Source organism: Fistularia commersonii, chromosome 23 (assembly GCF_037954325.1).
Source record: "Fistularia commersonii isolate RoL2024-O1a breed Wild chromosome 23, RoL_Fcom_v1.0, whole genome shotgun sequence".
In the NCBI taxonomy this organism is placed as follows: Eukaryota; Metazoa; Chordata; class Actinopteri; order Syngnathiformes; family Fistulariidae; genus Fistularia; species Fistularia commersonii.
In genome coordinates this window covers 9,588,228-9,606,680 of record NC_141306.1, presented here as the reverse complement: position 1 = coordinate 9,606,680, position 18,453 = coordinate 9,588,228, and the positions used below count along the sequence as shown (strand labels likewise).

The following is an 18,453-nucleotide window of genomic DNA, read 5'->3' as shown; positions in this document are numbered from 1 at the left end:
CCCGGGATTTAATCATCTCAGTAAAACCCGAGTTCGCATACACATGGTTGCTCTTTCTGAAACTGTGTCAAGGCTCACTACCTTGGCAACCGAAGTCAAACACGTGAATCATGGCGGAAAAAGGTTTTTATTGAGAACGGCAGGAAAAACAAGTTTGATTAAAAAAAAAAAAAACACGGAAAGAAAACACACCGGGACCGATAAAGACGCTCACCGAGTACCGATTGGCTGATGTTGACGGAGAAAAACACACCTCGCTCACCTGGAGGCTGCCAGGCATCTGCCGAAAATACTTGAGCGGAACGACACAGGAGGAAGCCGGTACGATGAAGGCCTGCAGCAGAGGTGTCAAACTCTGGCCCGCGGGCCATATTTGGCCCGCACAGTAATTATATTTGGCCGGCAAAGCCATACCAAATGATTATAAGAGCTGGCCCCACAGTACAGTCTACAGTGCATGTATCGCTAATTCTACAAATTCCAGAATTTTCTGCTGGTGTTTTGGCACGAAAATCACAACAGGACCCATAAACGCCCTCTCCTCTGTGTACAGTAGTCATAGCGACCTTATGCTAATACTGACACCCTGCTACTTGGGCAGAAAACAGGATTTTGCATGTGTGCAATATGAAGTTATATATTGTATAGTATTAAGCTATGCTTGTTCCATATTTTTCTTTTAATCAAAACTTGTGTGGGTCCATATGAAAAGGTTCATTGTTATATCTGGAGGAAGATTTTTTTTTCAATAAATATCAATGTTGGCCCGCGACTTTGTCCCAGTTTTGAATTTTGGCCCACTGTGTATTTGAGTTTGACACCGCTGGCCCCGGAGGCAGAGTATACCCCAATATTTAGCATGAACAAGCTAGCTGAAGATATCGTGGCTCCATAAGAATTAACATTTTATCCCGTTGGCAACATCCCGTTCATTTCGGCACGTCGCCGTCTGAGCTCAGGAGAGATAACCGAGCGATAACGACACCGTTCCGATTCTAGATCCTCCTTGTTTCCGCGTCATGAAATCAACCGCCCTGCCGGTTCCGCATTGGTAACCAAAAATTGTTTACCAGCCAGCAAGCGTGTTCGGGGTCATCGCACCAGGAAGTCGTCCTTCCTGTTTGCGACTATCGCCGCTCGGCTTGTTGTTCGACACTCTACACGAGAAACAGGAAGTTCCCCTTTGTCCACAGGCGGCTCGAACCGACGGGTGTGAACTTATCAGCCTGTTGTATTTTTGTGTTAATGTAACTCAACGGGGGATAAAACCGGAGGAGCGGAACCGGAGTCGGTGCCGCTCCTCTTACTGTCACTTGAACCGGGACGGCGGGAGACAGATGGATGGATCTGTTGACACTAATCCAGTGTGTGAGGTAATGGAGTTAGCCTGTGTTTGTGCACTCCTTCCCTGCTACTCCTGACTTACTGACTGACCTACTTAACCAGCAACTCACGTGGCCCGAGAGCAAGCCCGCACACACACACGCACACACACACACACACACACACACACACACACACACGCTGACACACATACACACTTTTTTTTTTTGTTGCCTTCACAGAAGCTCGGTGATTCGTAAGGAACAATTCGTGTGTGTGCAAGTCGTACCATAAATGGTGCCCTGTGTGTAAACCGGTCCTGGTTTGATAAGATAAAACGCCAGTGTTGGTAGCAGTGACATTTATTAGCCACTTGTTTTGTTTATTTCCGAGAAACGCGGGAGTGACAGTGAGTCATCTTTACGGGAATTGAGATATGGACAACATATATTATATTACGCTGAGATTTGTCGTGACTCTGATGGGCTTGATGAACTGTATTTGTTTTAGGGCGTCTGTCCAATCAGAAGGTTGCCGGTTCGACCCCAAGTTGCGCCCCCGATGGCCTGGTTAGCGCCCGTTTAGCACGGTAGCCCCGCCGGCATCGGTGTGGAAAGAGATTGCCCGATTGGAACCTTGGAGGGATTTGTGATTTATGAAAATGGGACGCTCTCCAAAGCCCGAGTGGTGTTTCGTTATTGGGCATGGCAGCGGTTGGCCACGAACATAAGGTTCTTTATAAATATAGACGGTACGAGGACACTGGAGGCAAGCGATCAGTGAACGGCTTTGTGGGCATGTCGTCGTTTCGGCAGCTGTATGCCTTCGGCGCTCGGGGGATCGGGAGGCCGCCGGACACACTCGGTGACCCAAAACTGTCAACTCGAGTCAACTGGAAAGGTCTTAGGGAGCACCGTGTCTTCTAGGTCCCCCTTCCACTTCTCGGTTTCCTCCGTTCCTGGGCGGGTTGTGAAAAATGGAGTCCAATTGGTCAGGTTTTATGTCTATTTATATCCAAGGTTATCGGCCTCAACCTGAGAACTTGTCGGTGATCAACAGAAGCGAGGGAGGCCATCAAGCGGAAGAAAGAAGTGTGAAGGTGCGGGTCATCCAAGGGTCTCCTGAAACTGATGAATAGCAGCGTGCTAGAAGGACACATAAAGAACGCCTTTTGGGTGGCAAACTATGAGGAATGGAAGGAGAGGGAAGGAAGGCTTTTCCCTGACCTGCTGAACTGGGTAAAGGACACTTTGAGGAGCTCCTCCCCTTGCGCCGACATGCGATCCAGGGATGAGGAGGCATGGCTGGAAAAATTTTGGTGGTTCCCAATGTTGTCAAGGAACCCCAAGAGACACCAGAATGGGTGAAATTCAACCAGAGAGGCTGAAGGCGACGGACACCCCGTGGCTGTCGGGCATCTTTGGGATTGTGTGGCGGTTGGGGACCCAAAATTTTTAAAATGGGGAACAGGGGATCACACAGCCCAGCCTTCTGGGCAATGCTTGCACTCCAGTTCAGCAAATGAAACTCCCGCAGTGGAAATGCTAATCGCCGATCTGATCCAGGGTGTGGAACGGTGGACCATTTCTTTACGAGACAGTTGATAACTGCCATCTCTTATCGTTATTACGGCTAACTACGCCAATTAATAGGTTGTTTTGAGCCTCTCGTATCTCACGCACTTTCATTTTAATTGCTTTCCATCGAAGTGCAAAGTCCAGTGTCAGCACCCGATCGAGTCATCGGCAAAAAATACGGAGCCGGAGAACTGGCGCGAGTCACGTGATCACCTTTTCAGGGAACTCGAATGTGACTTTGAATGCATCCTTTTTAAACGGTCAGAGGTTTCCGCCTCCACCCCCATGGCCCTGTTTACACTTCACTTTTATTTTTGCAGTCGTTATTGCAACATTACATCTGGATAAGGTGAAAAAAAAAAAAATGTATGCACATGTGTATGTGTCATGGAGCGTGTAACTTCTGATAATGCAATCCGGTCAACTGGGTCGATTTGACGAGCTGAACTACAGGCGCATCATGAAAATAGTGATCTTACAACTCACTTCCAGCTAAACATACATTTTAGGGGTGGGGTCAATACAACATTTCATGGTCATGGTAAGACGCAGCGTCACCAGTAGGGACATGAAAATCAAGTCAAGTCAGATTATTTCGATAGGGTGCCGAGTGACGACATAGTTTTCCGATGACATCTGACAACACCTGTGAATTTACAGAAACCCAACAATTGGCCATTGACATTATGGAAACACTACCTTTTGCTGGGCAGAAAGCAGCTATGTGGGCGGCCTTCTGCCTCGACCGGTTTGGGTAAAGACAGTTGGAAAGCAGGGGTGTGATAGAGATAGAAGGGATATAAAGGTTGAAGGGACAGGAACAAATGATCTGTTACCAGAAGCGCTGACAGCTTCTTGGTAATAGCTTGAATATTTATGGAGGAAATAACAATGGTGAATGCTTGGTGATGACATTCTTAAGCCCATACTTGAACAAACAGATGGTTTACGCCCAACCCCGGCTGGAGATGGAGATGGTTCCGCAGAAGAGAAGCCCGGTGACCGAATGCTCAATTTCCTGGGACCAGAAGTAGCCTGATATCATTGGAACGTAGAGATCTGACTGGTCTTTGTCGGGCGTTGAATGTCTAAAAGAAACATTCAGAAGACACAACATATATATACAAGTTAGATATTCATGATTTATGACAGAAAACACGCGCTGTGCAAAAAACGTGATCTGTTACGACACGGTCGCATGTTCTTTAACCGAAAAGGTTGTGATCTTCTCAGATTCCCGTTTTAATCAACATCGGGGAATCTCGGGCTCAGCAGCCGGTCATTCGGGGGAACGTTTGGATCGGCTAGCTCGGGGTAAACTGACAGCTGCGAATGCGTAATTAGCATTCTCGAGCTAGGATTCCGATTAATCCCCCTTTTGACTTTCTTAAAGAGGCCCTTCAGAGGGCAACTTTCTCCTTCTCAGGTTCTCCCGCAGCACTTAGAAAGAACTGCCCGAAGACAGAGCCACGGACTACGATACAGATTAGCACTGATGGCTAACGGCACAACCGTGAACATCAACATGGGCACTCGTGTGTGTGGAGGTAACCTATTCTTCCTTTGCGCCTGTATTCACAATGTGTCCACCTGGATCCCACCAAAGTTAGATGGACATCCTTGCCCAAGATTGTCTCATCAAATAAAATGATGCAGGGACCTACAACCCGTCGGAAGGCTGGCGGTTCCGTTCCCAGCTCCATTTGCATGTGGAAGTGTCCTCGAGCAAGGCAATGAGTCACCGGTCGGTCCCGATGGTCTTATGAACACCTAGCGCGGCAGCTCTGATGCTATCGTGCGTGAATGGGTGAATGCTTTCCGGTGAAAAGCACTTTGAAAACTGGAATGCGTGAAAAAGCTCCACAAGTGGAGACCATCCGAATTAGCTACGAGGCAGCACTTATTCTTAAAAAGTTACTTTATAGGTCCGCAATACCATCTCCTGCTGCCGAGAGTCCAACAGCCAGTATCCCTCGGAGGCGCCCGTAATCCTTGTCCGGTGTTCGAGGTGACCTATGACCCTGTTAGGAAGCGGCCCCCCGTTTGTCATCTGAAACTCGATGGCAGAATGATCTTACACAAGGTCCATTCAGGCTCCTCTCAGGTCTCACTCACCTGAGTCCCACCGCATGTTTCTTTGTAACAAACTGGATTGAACTGGATAAGGAAACTAGGTCCAGTGGCTTTCGGCTGGGAGGAGGCATCAGTTACACAGCGGCGCTTTCTGGAGCAGAGGGTTGTTTACGTCTTTGGACACGTGACGGAGAAAAGCGGGCTCGAGCAGAGGTCACATATGAGTCAGTGTCATTGGGATGCCACCAGATGAAGGCGTTTTGTGCAGGAGGGTAGTCTACATTCAAATGTTTTTTCGACACTCGTGGCGGCGATTGAAACTGACGAGCATACGTGGGTCCTCGCTATTACACTTCTCACTCGACTTCCACGGCAACGCCTTTGTGAGGTCGCATTCATGGTCACGTTGCGTACGTAATCAGGTACATCCGTCTCAAATGTCACCGCCCAAATACTTCCCACGTTGTGCTTTGGGTTGACATGGTTGTTATACGTTGCATCCACGTGAAGGCGGCGCAGAGGTCAGCGTTCACCTACGGGTTCTGTTTCTGAGGCTGGCGAACATGGTGACTGCAGAGGAGCGAGCGATCATGTACATGCCAAGCAAGAGACACAGAAAGAGGTGGTGCTCAACAATTAGATACATGGCGCCATGTGGCTCGCATCACTCAGGTGTGCTCCAGGGCTCCGTCATGGGGCGCTTGGACATTGAAACACCATCACCGCTGTCTATGGAGCATGTTCATGGAGGCTACATGTACAGTCCCAAAGTTTTTGTTCAGCAGTGCCCTTTTCCAAGGCCTTGAATTGGCCTCGCACTGTGGCACCTCGCACGTTGCTGTCGTTCTGCCGGTTACAGTGGGTGCTCGTCTTACGTGGTAGTTCCGTTCCGACAGCGCCACGTAACGTGATTTTCGTGTTCCGTTCGTTGGTACTGCCATCAGAAGAGTCTGATTTATTCTTTGAAGCCACAATGAAGGGAAAAGTAGAAACTGGCAAATGTAAACAAGGCTATCTTCCTCTCATGCCGCCACGTGACGACATACTGCATTCGTCCACTGCGCTTGCCAACTAGATCATTTTTTTGCTGACATAACCACAAAACGTCATAAACTGAGGACTTCATGTCCTACATACGGCTGTCCCGAAGAGGCTCAAGGATATTTCTGCCTTCATTGAGGAGAAACCCCCCGGTTGGGGCAGGTTGGGTCCAGAGTCATGACACAACTTAGTTGCAATTTGGTGCCATATGAATAAAATTGGACTTTACTATTCAAAATAGCGGGGGGAGGGGGAGACTAGGTTGCGCCTGAACCCAAAGAAAACAGCGGTATGCTTCCATCATGTCGGAAACTGTCTTGGCCCCTTCACAGTCCTTTTATGGACATTTGCGAAAGCCTACTTTCTCACATGTCTTCCGCACAATCAGAGGTATTCAATCGGAGGTATTCACTTTGGGTCACTCGCGGACATGACACAGCCCGGTAGGGGGGCGTCGGTTGCGACTTGTTCGGCACCGGACTTCATATCTCAACCACAGCGGCCCGTCAGTGCACCGGTAACTTGTTCCTTGCTTCTCTTAATATTTTCAGCCTGCCGGACAACCCATGATTTAAGCCCCCTGGTATGCGAGTCCTCTGTTAGTCATCAACCGCCGCAGGGTGCGCTGGAGAGAAAGCGTCAGGCGCAAGTGACACATTTCCCTGAGCGGCTGGCTCTCACGATGTAAAGACGTTTCAGCCGCCCTTCGGGGGGGGGGGGGACACCCCATTATCTTTGTTTTCCACACCTCAGTCCAGTGTCAAACTTCAAATAGCTCGTCCCGTTTGTACCCCGTTGATGGATAACGGCCGCTCCGAAGAGGTGCGGTCGCCACACCGGGCATACAACTCTTCGCTCTCCCATTCTTACCGTCGGCTGCTGAAAGGGAATCAAAGCCAGCTGCGACACGTGACTTCGGTTAAGCGTTGTGGTTTGTGATCCTGCAAGGGCTGCTGTATATGGTCAGGCTTATTGTGGAAGGAGAACTTTGCTCAAAGGGCTGTTGGGGGTGGGGTGTGGAGGGGGCTTCTCCGAAGGCAAGGGACATGGCCATGTTTGGACGGCCCCAATCGGAGAATTCGCCCCAGTCGTTTCCTCGCCTCCGATCGGACACACCCACCGCGCCTCTCCTCCCCGTCGCCCCACAGCAACCGGCCTCAGCTGTTCCGCAGCGGGCGGGTTCATTGGAGGCCTCGCCGCTCGGAGGGAGCCAGAGCGAGGCCGGCCTTTTTAACGACAAAAAAGGCCGGCCTCGTGGGCGGAGCTGACCTACATTTCGCCTACTGCTTCCAGGGTGCAGCGTTATGTGGAGACCCACAAGGGGCTCATTGACCGCCATCTATTTTTGGTTCAAACCTTTGCCTCGCGATGTAGGAGGTGAGGTAAACGGGGAAGAGCTCTCAAGGGTTTTCAAGCCAAGACGAGAAATTTCACTTTTATTTGTCTGTGTTTCGGGGGGTCCGCATTGACCCAGATGCCAAATATCACGAATCGCCCCTGTTGTTGTAATAAAAATCGCGCGGTGATGCAATGTGAATATTGATTACGATGCAGTTTGCTGGGAATCACAAAGAGATGGCGATGAATTCCCCCCTAAACTGAAAGGCAAGCCCTGGTTATACGTGACGTACACTCAACGGAAAGTATCTCTTTCATGCGTTCACTGTGAACCTGAAGTCATAAAGACCCCAACTCTTAAGGACAATATTCCACGCTTTTTAGTTTGAAGTTCAGATCCCACTTTAAACCTCACGTAGCAGCTTTTTTTTCCAGCCATGCCTGTGCGTCTGTCGTCCGTTACCTCAGACAGATCCCGGGTGAATTGTTACCTAACGCGTAAGCTTTCTAATTAGCTTTCGTAAGGCGGACACACGGTTCCTTCCAGGAACAACCGTATCCCTGGTCACGATTGGACGGAGAAAGAATGTGGGATCCTTGTAGACGGAGCGTCCCCACGGGAGGCAAGTGAAGCTATTTCTGAAGCGATTCACCCCCAAAGCTGCACAAAATAGATTTTAAGTGAGTTCGAGCTGCATTCAGTAGTTCTCCAATGGCAATGTTATTGTGATTGTTATTCTTTTTATTCATCCTTTCACTCATTCATTCATCAGTTCCAACCGTCCGTCAGTGAGGAGCCAATCCTGGCGGTCATTGGCCGAGAGGATAGAGGATATTCTACCATTCCCCCTTTTATCCACGTCTGGCAATTTTGGGGTCTCCAACGACATGTTTTTGGATTTTGCTAGAAAAAACAGAGATGGTGATGATTGCGTAGATGATATCATTACCAGCATTATTATTATTGTTATTATCGTCTGAGTTCGACCACCCGCGGGGTCGACGGGGCCGAAGCAGACATCGTGAATTGTAGAAAGTTAAAAAAAAAAAAAAACTGAATTAAGAAACGAAAAGAAGTTTCCTCTGGGTTTCTGCCGAGAGGGGGCGAGGATTTCTGCCTGCGCGGTTTTCCCCGTCTCACGTTGCTCCTTTTGGCAGAAACACCCCGCATGTGACTGCTGACCTAATTCGGGCCTCGGACGTGGATTCGAAAACAAAAACAGAGGCAAGACGGCGAGGGCGGAGTCGGGGGCGGCTAATTTGCAGCGAGCTTACCCCCCCCCCCCCCCCCTTCACCTCCACACACTCACACACACACATCGTACCTCATTGTACCTCACCGGGCCTCATGACCGAGCGCTCTGAAATCGAAACAAACATTCCACGTTCGGCCCAGCCGGGATCTCGGCGCGACACGGGCGCAACGTGTTACTCAATTCTAACTGCGGGTGCCAGCCAGCCAGCCAGCCGGCCGGCCCGCCGCCTGCGATTGTGTAATTCCTCCCCGCGCCTGCCTTCGCGACGACACCTCGAGATGTGCCCTTTTTTTTATTAACGTGGGCCGAGCAGCCAAAGCAAACACGGCGCTCTCCGGCTCTTGGCGGAGAACCCAAAAAGCCCAAAACAACAACAGAAGTTGCGAGATTCTCACATAATATAAGTGTTACGTCTGAGGGTGCTGTGTACACACGGCGGTCTAGAGTCTAAATCTGTTAATAAGTCATTTGTGATGTTGAAACTTGAATACGCTGACGTTATTATAACTGTGTCGCTGTGTCTGCGGTGTTATTCTGCAAATGTCAAACCTGGCATATGGATATTTTGTATTTATTATCAGCCGTACATTTATTATCTGTACCCCTAATCCTGCAGGCGGGCTTGCATATATATATATTCACATGTGAATTTTTTAAGATACGAAGCGCGATTCAAATGAAGTTGATCCTTGAAATACATATATATGAATATGAGAGCGAGGAGATCCAAATTTGAAATTAGCACGGTAGGCGCCGAGCCAGCTCCCACAACTTATATATGCTTCATGACGCCGCTGCATCTTCTAAATTGCAGCTCTCCTCTTGCAGAACGTTTACAATATCCATGATTTTTCTTTATGATGTCCCTTATACTATTAAAATCCTACTTTTTCAGGGTTTTCTATATCGATATCTTTATTCTTTGAGTTTTGGCCAGGGGTTGGAACAAACTTAATTTGTTTTCTGTTATTATAAATGGCGTCATCTCTTCCGCTCTTCACCTCGGACTTCAGATACAACTCTGGTCCCTGACACCTCCAGAAGTTCTCCGATGACTTTTCCGTCGTTGGATGCATCAACGATGACGAGGAGGAGGACTACAGAGGTCCGATCTGGAGTGGAGCGAAGCAACCAGAACCACCTCCTGCTAAACTCCTCCAAGACCAAGGAGGTGGTTGTGGACTTCCGGAAGAATCGGAGGCGACGGGTACCGATCACCATCCAGGGTGAAGAGGTGGAGATAGTGGACTCCTACAAGTACCTCGGGGTCCACATCAACAACAAACTGGACTGGACACACAACACAGAGGCGCTCTACAGGAAGGGTCAGAGCAGATACAAACCGGGAGCTATCCTGGACAATCCATCCCACCGCCGGCACAACAAGCTGTGGCCGATGTGCAGCTCCTTCAACCACTGGTTCATCCAACCACGGCGCAGAACCCAATGCTTCAGGCGCTCCTTCGTGCTCACGGCCATCAGACTGCATAACAGCATTTTGGAAGGCACACAACTCTGACCGGCCAGAGTGCACTTGTGCACTTGAGTGTACAAGTCCACAATTTCACTACCTCACCCATTCACATCATGTCCTAACTGCTGTCTCTCTTGTCCTTGTTTGTCCTAACCTGCACATATCCTGCCAATTTTGGTTTATTTATTTTATTCATTGCTATTTATTTTTGCAACTATATTCCTATTGTTGTTTAGTTCTAGTTGTTTATGATGTTACTTGATGTAGCCCATTATCATCCCTGATGTTATTGTTGTTGCTGTTGTTGTCTGCTGTCTATTCATTTTTTTTTGTCTTGCTATCTTCTGTCTTTTGCTTTTTTGTTTATATTTATATTCATATCTATTTCCCTTTTTGACATTATAAGCGTTCCACTGCTGTGACAAAAGAAATCCCCCAATCAATAACGTTTATCTTGCCCCCAAGGGTAAAGACAATGACTGAATCAATGTTAAGAGGTTTTAGCAAGAAAAGATTTCCACGGCACGCAAAAAAGCACATGTGGCGATTCTCAAAACTGAAACTCCTCTGACTCAGAAATGGATAGAAACCTTGCACGTGCAGAGTTCACGGCGATTGCCTTGGTCCCCCCCATGATTGTTTTTCTTGTGTTTTTCAGGTGGAGCTGCGAGCGGTTGGTGTGATTGTTTTTCTCCACGGCCCAAAGGAAGGAAGTCCACGGTCTGAACCGCATGGTTCGCACGCCGTTTTATTGCACCACTCCGCCTCCGTCGGCCCCAAAACAAAAACCGGCCGCTCTGTGACGGGGTCACCGTGCTCATAATCGTTCATTAAAACAAGTTTTTGACACTCGCGAGTCTGAAAAAGCCGTCCCGTCACCGGGCTTTCCTATCTAGTCGCGTCCCCCTCCATCTCCCTCTATCTTTCCATCCCCACATGCAAAACAAAACATGGGCTTAATAACACACCTAAGTTGCTGCGTGCAAGTCTGAACAGGAGAGGCTGAACGCAAGCATGCGCGTGTGTGCGTGTCTTATCCATTACCGTAATTCGCAAATCTAATTTTTTTCCCCGTCTAAGCCTCCACCTGTTTCCTCCACACAACACACAGGGATTTCACTGTACATGTTTTTGGATATGGTTATATCCCGGTGGCGTTGGCACGGCTCTCCCAGACCGCGATTTATTTTTAATTCACGGCGGCGAGGAGGAACCGTATCCCGGGCGGCGAACCGGCGCCCTCGGACAAGTAGGTCACGGGAGCGGCGGCGTGGAGAGACAATGCATGTGTTGTTCATCGCCAATGTGAGCTCCGTGTTTGTACTTCCACACATGCTTGCAGTCCTGGGTCGCCATCCCCACACACACACACACACACACACACACACACACACACACAGGTGCTTGCACAAGCAGTCTTTCAACTGTGTTTGCCGTGAGCATCTTTACCGCATGAGACAAACAAGAGTGACAAGGTGGGGCAGTAACCTTCATCGCCGCATCCATCTGCACTCTCTCTCTTTCTCCCTCTCGACTTCTCCTTTTCTGCTTCTCTTCCTGTGTGCGCTGACCTACTTTCCTCGTGACCTGTTTGTGCAAGCTCCACTGCAGCAGCGGCGGTTGGTGTCAAATCAGGGAAAAAAGAAAAAAAAAAAAAAAAAAGGACCCGGCGAAAACTGCTGCCTGTGCTTGTGTCACCTTGATACGGCTAACGTTATTAGCGACGTTATTTCGCTGAGCACCCATGAAAGGAGGGAGGGGGTTTATAGGGGGTAAAGTTGGGTGGGTTGGCCTGCTGTGCCCGTGCACGTGCACGGGTGAGGTGTGCACGCTTTGCCTGTGTGTCACTGGAAAGCATTGTGAAGGGCACTGATGTGTCAGCCTGAAAGAGCTGCTTTGTTTGCACGCTAGGATCAAGTTAGCGCACCGGGCTAACTTCCCCTCCCCGCCCCTTTCCTGCCCTCCGTGCCCTTCTCCCCGCCCCACTCCCCTCCACCCTCCACCCCCTGCCCTTTCACGTTGATCACCTTCTTTTGCGGGAAGGCCGGGTGGGGGGGGGGGGGGGGGGGGGGGGGCGGCCAGATTTTTCTCAATTCATCAACAGCTTATTACAGGGTAATAACCCTGTAAATGATATTCATTTACGAGGGGCGCCGCCGGAGGGCGGGGGGGGGTCTTGTAAACACAGAAGCGCGGGAGGTTTGGCGGGCCAGTTGAGCTCGCAGCAGCAGGCAGAGGCTCAGACCGCCGCAGCCCCGGCTTTGTCCTCCACATCACACAGAGATGACTCATCTAGTTCAGTTGAAAACTATCTTCACAGTGTGTGTGTGTGTGCGGTGTAAATATTCCACATATTTCCGCCAAGGGCACCTGTTCGATCGCAAAGTCTTTTTCGCAACTGCTCCGAATCGCGGTGGGTTATCACGATGCCGGAAATCGTCCGCTTCAGCCGGTCAACCGGATTGATTTGTTTGAAAGAGCGTGAAAAATGTCTCATCTCCCGCTGCCTGATGCCACATGTGATCGTTCGTTCATGCGTTTGTCTTGTGTCGGCTTGCAGAAGTAGGCCGCCGTTACATCAGACGCGCCGGTCGGCGTAAGTGTGTCAGTGTGTCACTCCGGAGCGCCGCTTGTTCGGATTAGTCACCGATGCCGAACGAGCTAACCGTGGGAGGCGAGTTCCTATCCGACGGATGAATCACGTGATCGGACCGAAACCTCACACGAGATGGATTTCAATGATGTCGAATAGTTTAAAACTTAGATATTTCATTCATCCGCCCTCTCATTCACACATCATACAGCCGGTAACTCATTCACAAGTCATACTGACCCACAACTGTTCATGTATCGATTCATTCGTTCACAACAAATCCACTCATTCACACATGTCGACATATAATCATTCATTCGCCCATTCACACAACCATTCATCCTCTCATTCACATGCCATATAAAGACATACAATTCAGACATACGACCATTGATTCACTCATTCATGTTAAAAAACATGCAACCATTCACGCTCTTATTTGAATATTATGTAGATATTCATCCTGTCATTCGCGTCCTATCAAGAACCGCCGTAATTTCCGGACTACTGAGCGCACCTCAATATAAGCCGCACCGGCTAGCCGATCGCTATCTCGGGCTTCCTCCTGCGCACTAAAACCGTCAAAGAGTTGAACGGACTCAGAATTTCTCGGTCACATCGGTCCGATGTGACGAGGATAAATGTTTTAGCGGCGTGAAGCTCGTTAGTCCCCCCCAAAACAAGTCCATATATTCGCCGCAGCGTCGTTTACGTGAAAAAAGTCACGGCCTATCGTCTGCAAATTATGGTATAAGAGGAATATTTGAAGCTGCATTTCTCTCATATCCTAATTTATGCCCGGTCGTTCACGATGACTCGCGGTCTCACGCCGGCTGGTTGGCGTCGCCTCCGTGTGAGCGTCACAGCCGATGGCGAAGCCGCGATGGCGAGGCGACGGCGAGCGCTTCCAGAAGCCGGACGGATCCAAGAAACGACACAGAAAACCGGGGGTTCTTTTCACACGTCGATCGTGTCAACATTCTTTTTTATTTCTCTTTTCAATCTTGAAATGCTTCCGTGTTCCACGATGAACGCTTGTGTCTTTACATACATATCCCATGTGCAAACAAAGGAAGCCATGGCAATGAGCGACCAACGAGAAACAAAACCGCCGCCCGCGTCTCTACGGCAAAAACCATCGGCGAAAACACAAACGTTACCGAGCAATACACACAGAGAAGGCTGGGGTGGAGGTGCAGGTGGTGGTGATGGAGGCAAACACGTGTCATCACAGTTGATATGAAAAAGACACTTTATAGAAAGGAGGACGACACCTCGACGAAAAACAAAGAGGAGATAAAAAAAAAAAAAAAACATGACGTGAACGGTACAGTGTTGTCCTCGCGTGGGTGGGTGGGTGGGTGGGGCTTTACATTTATACACAAGCACCAAAAAAATTAAAATTAAAATTGTGGTACACAGAGCTACTCCAGTGCTGGGGGCGAGCGGGGAGCGCGGCAAGGTCGCTTCCGGTCGGATTTGAAAGTTCCCCAATGGGCCGTTTTAGTTCCCCCGCTGACTTTTAAAGGCCTCTTTACCCCCCATCCACGCCCCCTCGTACCCTCGCCTCGGATGCGTCACGCCACTTTTTAAATATCTGTACACATTCCGTGTCCGCCTCCCTTGGGGGTTTCGCCTTCTCTACAGCGGACGGTCGACGACAGATATGGTTGGTAAAGCTCAAACGGACCGAAGGCTCGGAGCCCACCGCGCATTTTTTTAAAAGGCTGGTTTAAAGGTTGAGAAAAAAACCCCGTTCGATCGAGGTGCCCGCCTCTGGAAAAGCAAGGAGAAATAAAAAAAATGTTTAAAAAACGCGTTCTCCGTTCAGTGCTGCTGGCTCCCCGAACCGGACGGCCATTTCCGTGTAAACGGGGCGTCGACGAACGATTGATGCGAAAGCTTAACAATCAAAGAGAGAGGCGGTAGAAGATGCGGCCTGTACAGCGATTGCAATCCTTGACAGCACGGATTAAAAAAAAAAAAAAAAAAAAATCCCCCTTTTTTGTTTTGTTTTTTTGGGGGGGGAGGGAGTGGGGGGGTCTTGTTGAATTTGTATTCAAATTTCTGTCGTAAAATATATATTTATAATAGATACATATATTCATATACTACAATAATATACAAAACCAAGTGCTTCAAAAATAAAGGTGGTGCGGATCTTTGGGGGTCGGAGAGGGTACGGACCGGTCAGAGGTAGGGTCTGGGAAGAGGCATGGAACCTGATACTCGTGGTGTCGGTGACGTCGGTGCTTCTTTGGTCAAAGGGGACGCCGCCCCCCAGTGTATGTTTGCATTTGATTTTTTTGGATTAAGGCCGATAACCGTACATACGTACATGTATGCTTGTCTACAGTCGGACATGTATGCTCGTCTACGGTCGGATATGCACCAAATTCATAAGAGCCGAAAAAGCTTAAAAGATTTTTTTTTTTGTATTTTTTTTTTTCTACATTCTTTTTATTACTCATAAGCGATCAAAATGTGCTTTCACTGATGTACTCGGTTGAAGGTCGTAATAAAGGAGTAGAAAAGCAGGTAGTTCCATTCCCCCTCTCGGTACATAAACAAAAGTGCTTCTGTTAAGTATGCAGAGGATGTACGAAACGACAACTCTGTACAATATATACAAATATGATACAATCCTGTGCGATAAGTCCAGCCTTTGTTTGCTTTTTTTGGTGACTTCTGGGGGTGGGATATAGAAAAGTTCGTGTTGGGGTTTGTAAGGGGTCGGATCGTGAGGGGACGAAGGCATGGCGACAAGGCGTCTCTCCTTTTGAAGTCCCAAAAAAAAGTCACCTTAATCCCGCCCCTTGTTCCGCCGTCCCAGCGCCTCCTTTTTCCCGGCCTCCGTCCCGGCCCCTTCCTGCGTGCAGACGCCGACCGGGCTCTCTCGCTTGATGTGTTGCTGTGGCGGGAGCGATAAATAGGGATGCTGAGGCAGCGGGGGCGGCGTGGCCGAAGGCGGGGTGGTCGGGGACTCCTGGCCGGAGCAATGGCTGCCGCTGCTGCCGGTGCTCATCGCCCGGTGTTTGAGTCTGAGTTTGTGGGGCAACGCTGTGGCCTTCACCTCCCCTTGGCCGTCCCGGCCTTGGGGTTGAAAGCAACTCTGCGAGAAGGGCGGAGGAGAGGCGGGCCGGTGGATGCCGCCGAGATGTCGGCTGTGGTAGCCTCCCACGTCCGAGCAGCAGGAGGAGGAAGGGGAGTCGTCGTCATCCGTGGACGCCTCTTTGTCCGAGCTCCGGGGATCTCCGTCCGTGGACGAGGCGTCCTTGCTGGAGGAGCTCGACGGGACTCGGTAGTAAACGTCATCGTGGGGTCCGCCCTCGTAGGTGAGAACGGGCGGCTCCTCCTCTCGGGCACTGAGGTACGAAGGATGAGGCTGCTGGAGATGGTGGTCGAGCTGGGAGCGGGTGACTCCGCCCTCCATGTTTTTGTGGAGTAGCTCCGGAGATAGATCGCACTCCTGCTGCCGCCGCCGCTGCTGTCGGCAAACTCCGTACATCTGTTTCTCCGCGGCCCCGCTCTGACCGTCCGAGTTCTCGTAGGGAGGGGAGTCCGACGTCTGCCTCTCCGCCTGCTTCGTCGCCTTTGCGAGAGTCTCCACGGCGCACGACTCGCTCTTACCGCCTTGGGCCGGCAGCGGGTCCGCGTCCTGAGGCCTCGCGACGCTATCCACGGGATAGGGAGCGCTGCTGCCGAACAAGATCACGCTCCTCTGGGCGGCAGGCGGGTGAGAGGCGGGCTGACTCTCCGCGGTGACGGCGCTCACTGGCTCCTGATGGGGTTTATGAAGGTTATGCTGCTGGTGCTGCTGCTGGTTGTGATAGGCGACCTCCATCTCTTGGGAATGCTGCTGGATCTGGTGGTGAGTGGGCACGGAGGCCAGCCCGCGGTGGATGTTGAACATGATCTGGGTGGTCGTGCCGTTGGCGATGTCCATCTCCAGCCGGTCGCCCTCCTGCTTGATCTCGAACGGCATGGGCTCGGGGCTGTCCCGCGAGGAGCTGTCGGACATGTCGGACAGCGAACCGTGCGGGGAGTACTTCACCAGCTGCCTGTGACCCTCGCTGCGCCCCGACTGCTCGGTTTCGGACGAGTCCGAGTTCATCATCACCTGAGAACCGCTGGAGTAGCCGCTGGAGTAGTACTGATTGGAAGAGGAGGACGAGGAAGAAGAGGAGCCGCCGTTTCCCGCGCCGCTTCCGCCCCCGATCTGCTGGCTCTTCTCGATGAACGAGGCGGTGCTTATGAGGCCGAAGCGCAGCTTCAGCTGGAGCAGCTCCGTCTTGAGCCTCACGTTCTCGTCGTTCAGCGCGATGACGCGGTTCTCCAAGACCATGTCGTTGAGACGCCGCTTCTCGCGGGAGCGTTTGGCCGCCTCGTTGTTCTTGCGACGCTTCTCCCAATAGGAGGCGTCCTTCTTCTCATCGGAGATGAACTCCCGCTTCCGCCTGCAGGTCACGTTGGGTTTGGGCTTGATGACGCGCCCGAGGCGTGACGGCGTCCCCTGGAGAGGGGAAACAGACTCTTCATAACCGCTGAAGGTCTCAAGGCAGTTTATGTTATTCCCTGAGTTTTTGAGAGCTGACGTCAGACTTTCCATTCTTGTCGTTCGGTAGCCAGCTTGAGATGTTGCTCCGAGGACCGACAACGTTACCGTCGGGGTGCCGGCGCAGAAACCTTTGAGGGGTTTCCTTCCCGAAAGGCGTTCGCAAGCCGGTTCTTATTACGAGAAGAAGGAATTCAAGTGTCCAGGTTTGCCAAGAAGATCAAGAAGAGCTGGAGCTGGGCAGTGGCAAAACTCATTTATGGTTTTTGGTCGAGCGTCCGGACCGGATCCTTGCTGATTCGGGGACCGGGCCTCGTGCGCCAAGAGAGCTACGGGAGCTGCGTCCTAGATCCCCGCGCAACCGTCAGGATGTAGGTCGAGCCGTCTACCTCGGCGTGGCTGTCTCTCGGGGAGCCCGGCTCGCTTTCGCTCTGTCTCGCCCCAACTCTCCACCCGAGAAGAACCGCTGCGGAGACTGGAAGAAAAAGAAAAGACAAGGTCAATCCGGTGCTTCGTTTCTGCACCGGTCGGGTTTTAGCACGTCTGGCTTCGACTGGCTGACGCCGTCCCTTAGCGACCGTGAAGTGTCGCTAGACCCCGACCCGTCTGACCTTTGCACCGCCGTATCGATCCGTCCGGTCCGCGGCTCACGACCCCGCGACCTTTACCCCGACGTGTCGATGTTGACTTTCATGATGTAATGACGCAATGACGCAACTGCTCCATCTCGCTCTCCGAGCGTTGCAAAAAGTACGGCGACTAACGGCAACGGGAGAGCCCAGATAAGACGACCGCCCGTGACAGAGCGAGCGGTGAAGCTCCGCTGTTTCCACCGACCCGCTCCCGCTGCCTTTTTGTCTTTTTTTTTTTTTTTTTTTGTCTGCGAAGAAACCCTTGCGGTGGACACAATTTAAGCAACCTCCTCCCCCCCGCCGGCCATCAAATGTGTTCATCCCCAGAGGAATGCCGGGGGGAGGGGAGGGCATTCTTTTGCCAAAACAACTCGATGCCAAATCGATGATGCGGCGTGAGCAGATAAGGCAGACAAAGGGCGTCAGCCATTGCAGGTCAAGGATAAATAAGCCCGGAGATTTGGAGGTGTGTGTGTGTGTGTCGGGGTTTATAAATATAGGTCAGCCGCCCCTGGAAGGACAGGAGGCGGGACTTGCGAAACAACACGGCAGGTTTCTCACGGCGCGGATACGTGGGGCCGAAACGGTCAC

The 18,453-nt window shown here is 50.9% G+C and overlaps 1 protein-coding gene and 1 long non-coding RNA gene across 3 annotated transcripts in view; both read right to left on the bottom strand.

Moving 5' to 3' along the window:
- Positions 1-3,164: 3,164 nt before the first annotated feature.
- LOC147221001 (uncharacterized) lies at positions 3,165-5,361 on the bottom strand. Its single transcript, XR_015107955.1, has 2 exons — positions 5,016-5,361; positions 3,165-3,988 (listed from the first exon to the last, which is right to left on the bottom strand). It is a non-coding gene; the product is annotated as an uncharacterized LOC147221001 (long non-coding RNA).
- An 8,268-nt stretch (positions 5,362-13,629) lies between these two features.
- The window catches only part of nfil3-2 (nuclear factor, interleukin 3 regulated, member 2), an 8,181-nt gene continuing 3,357 nt past the window's right edge, over positions 13,630-18,453 (bottom strand). For both annotated transcript variants that reach the window (XM_086170629.1, XM_086170628.1), the window contains exon 2: positions 13,630-17,705. In XM_086170629.1, coding sequence (XP_086026755.1) covers positions 15,479-17,284 — 1,806 coding nt within the window. In that variant the 5' untranslated portion in view covers positions 17,285-17,705 and the 3' untranslated portion in view covers positions 13,630-15,478. The remainder of the gene's footprint in view (positions 17,706-18,453) is intronic.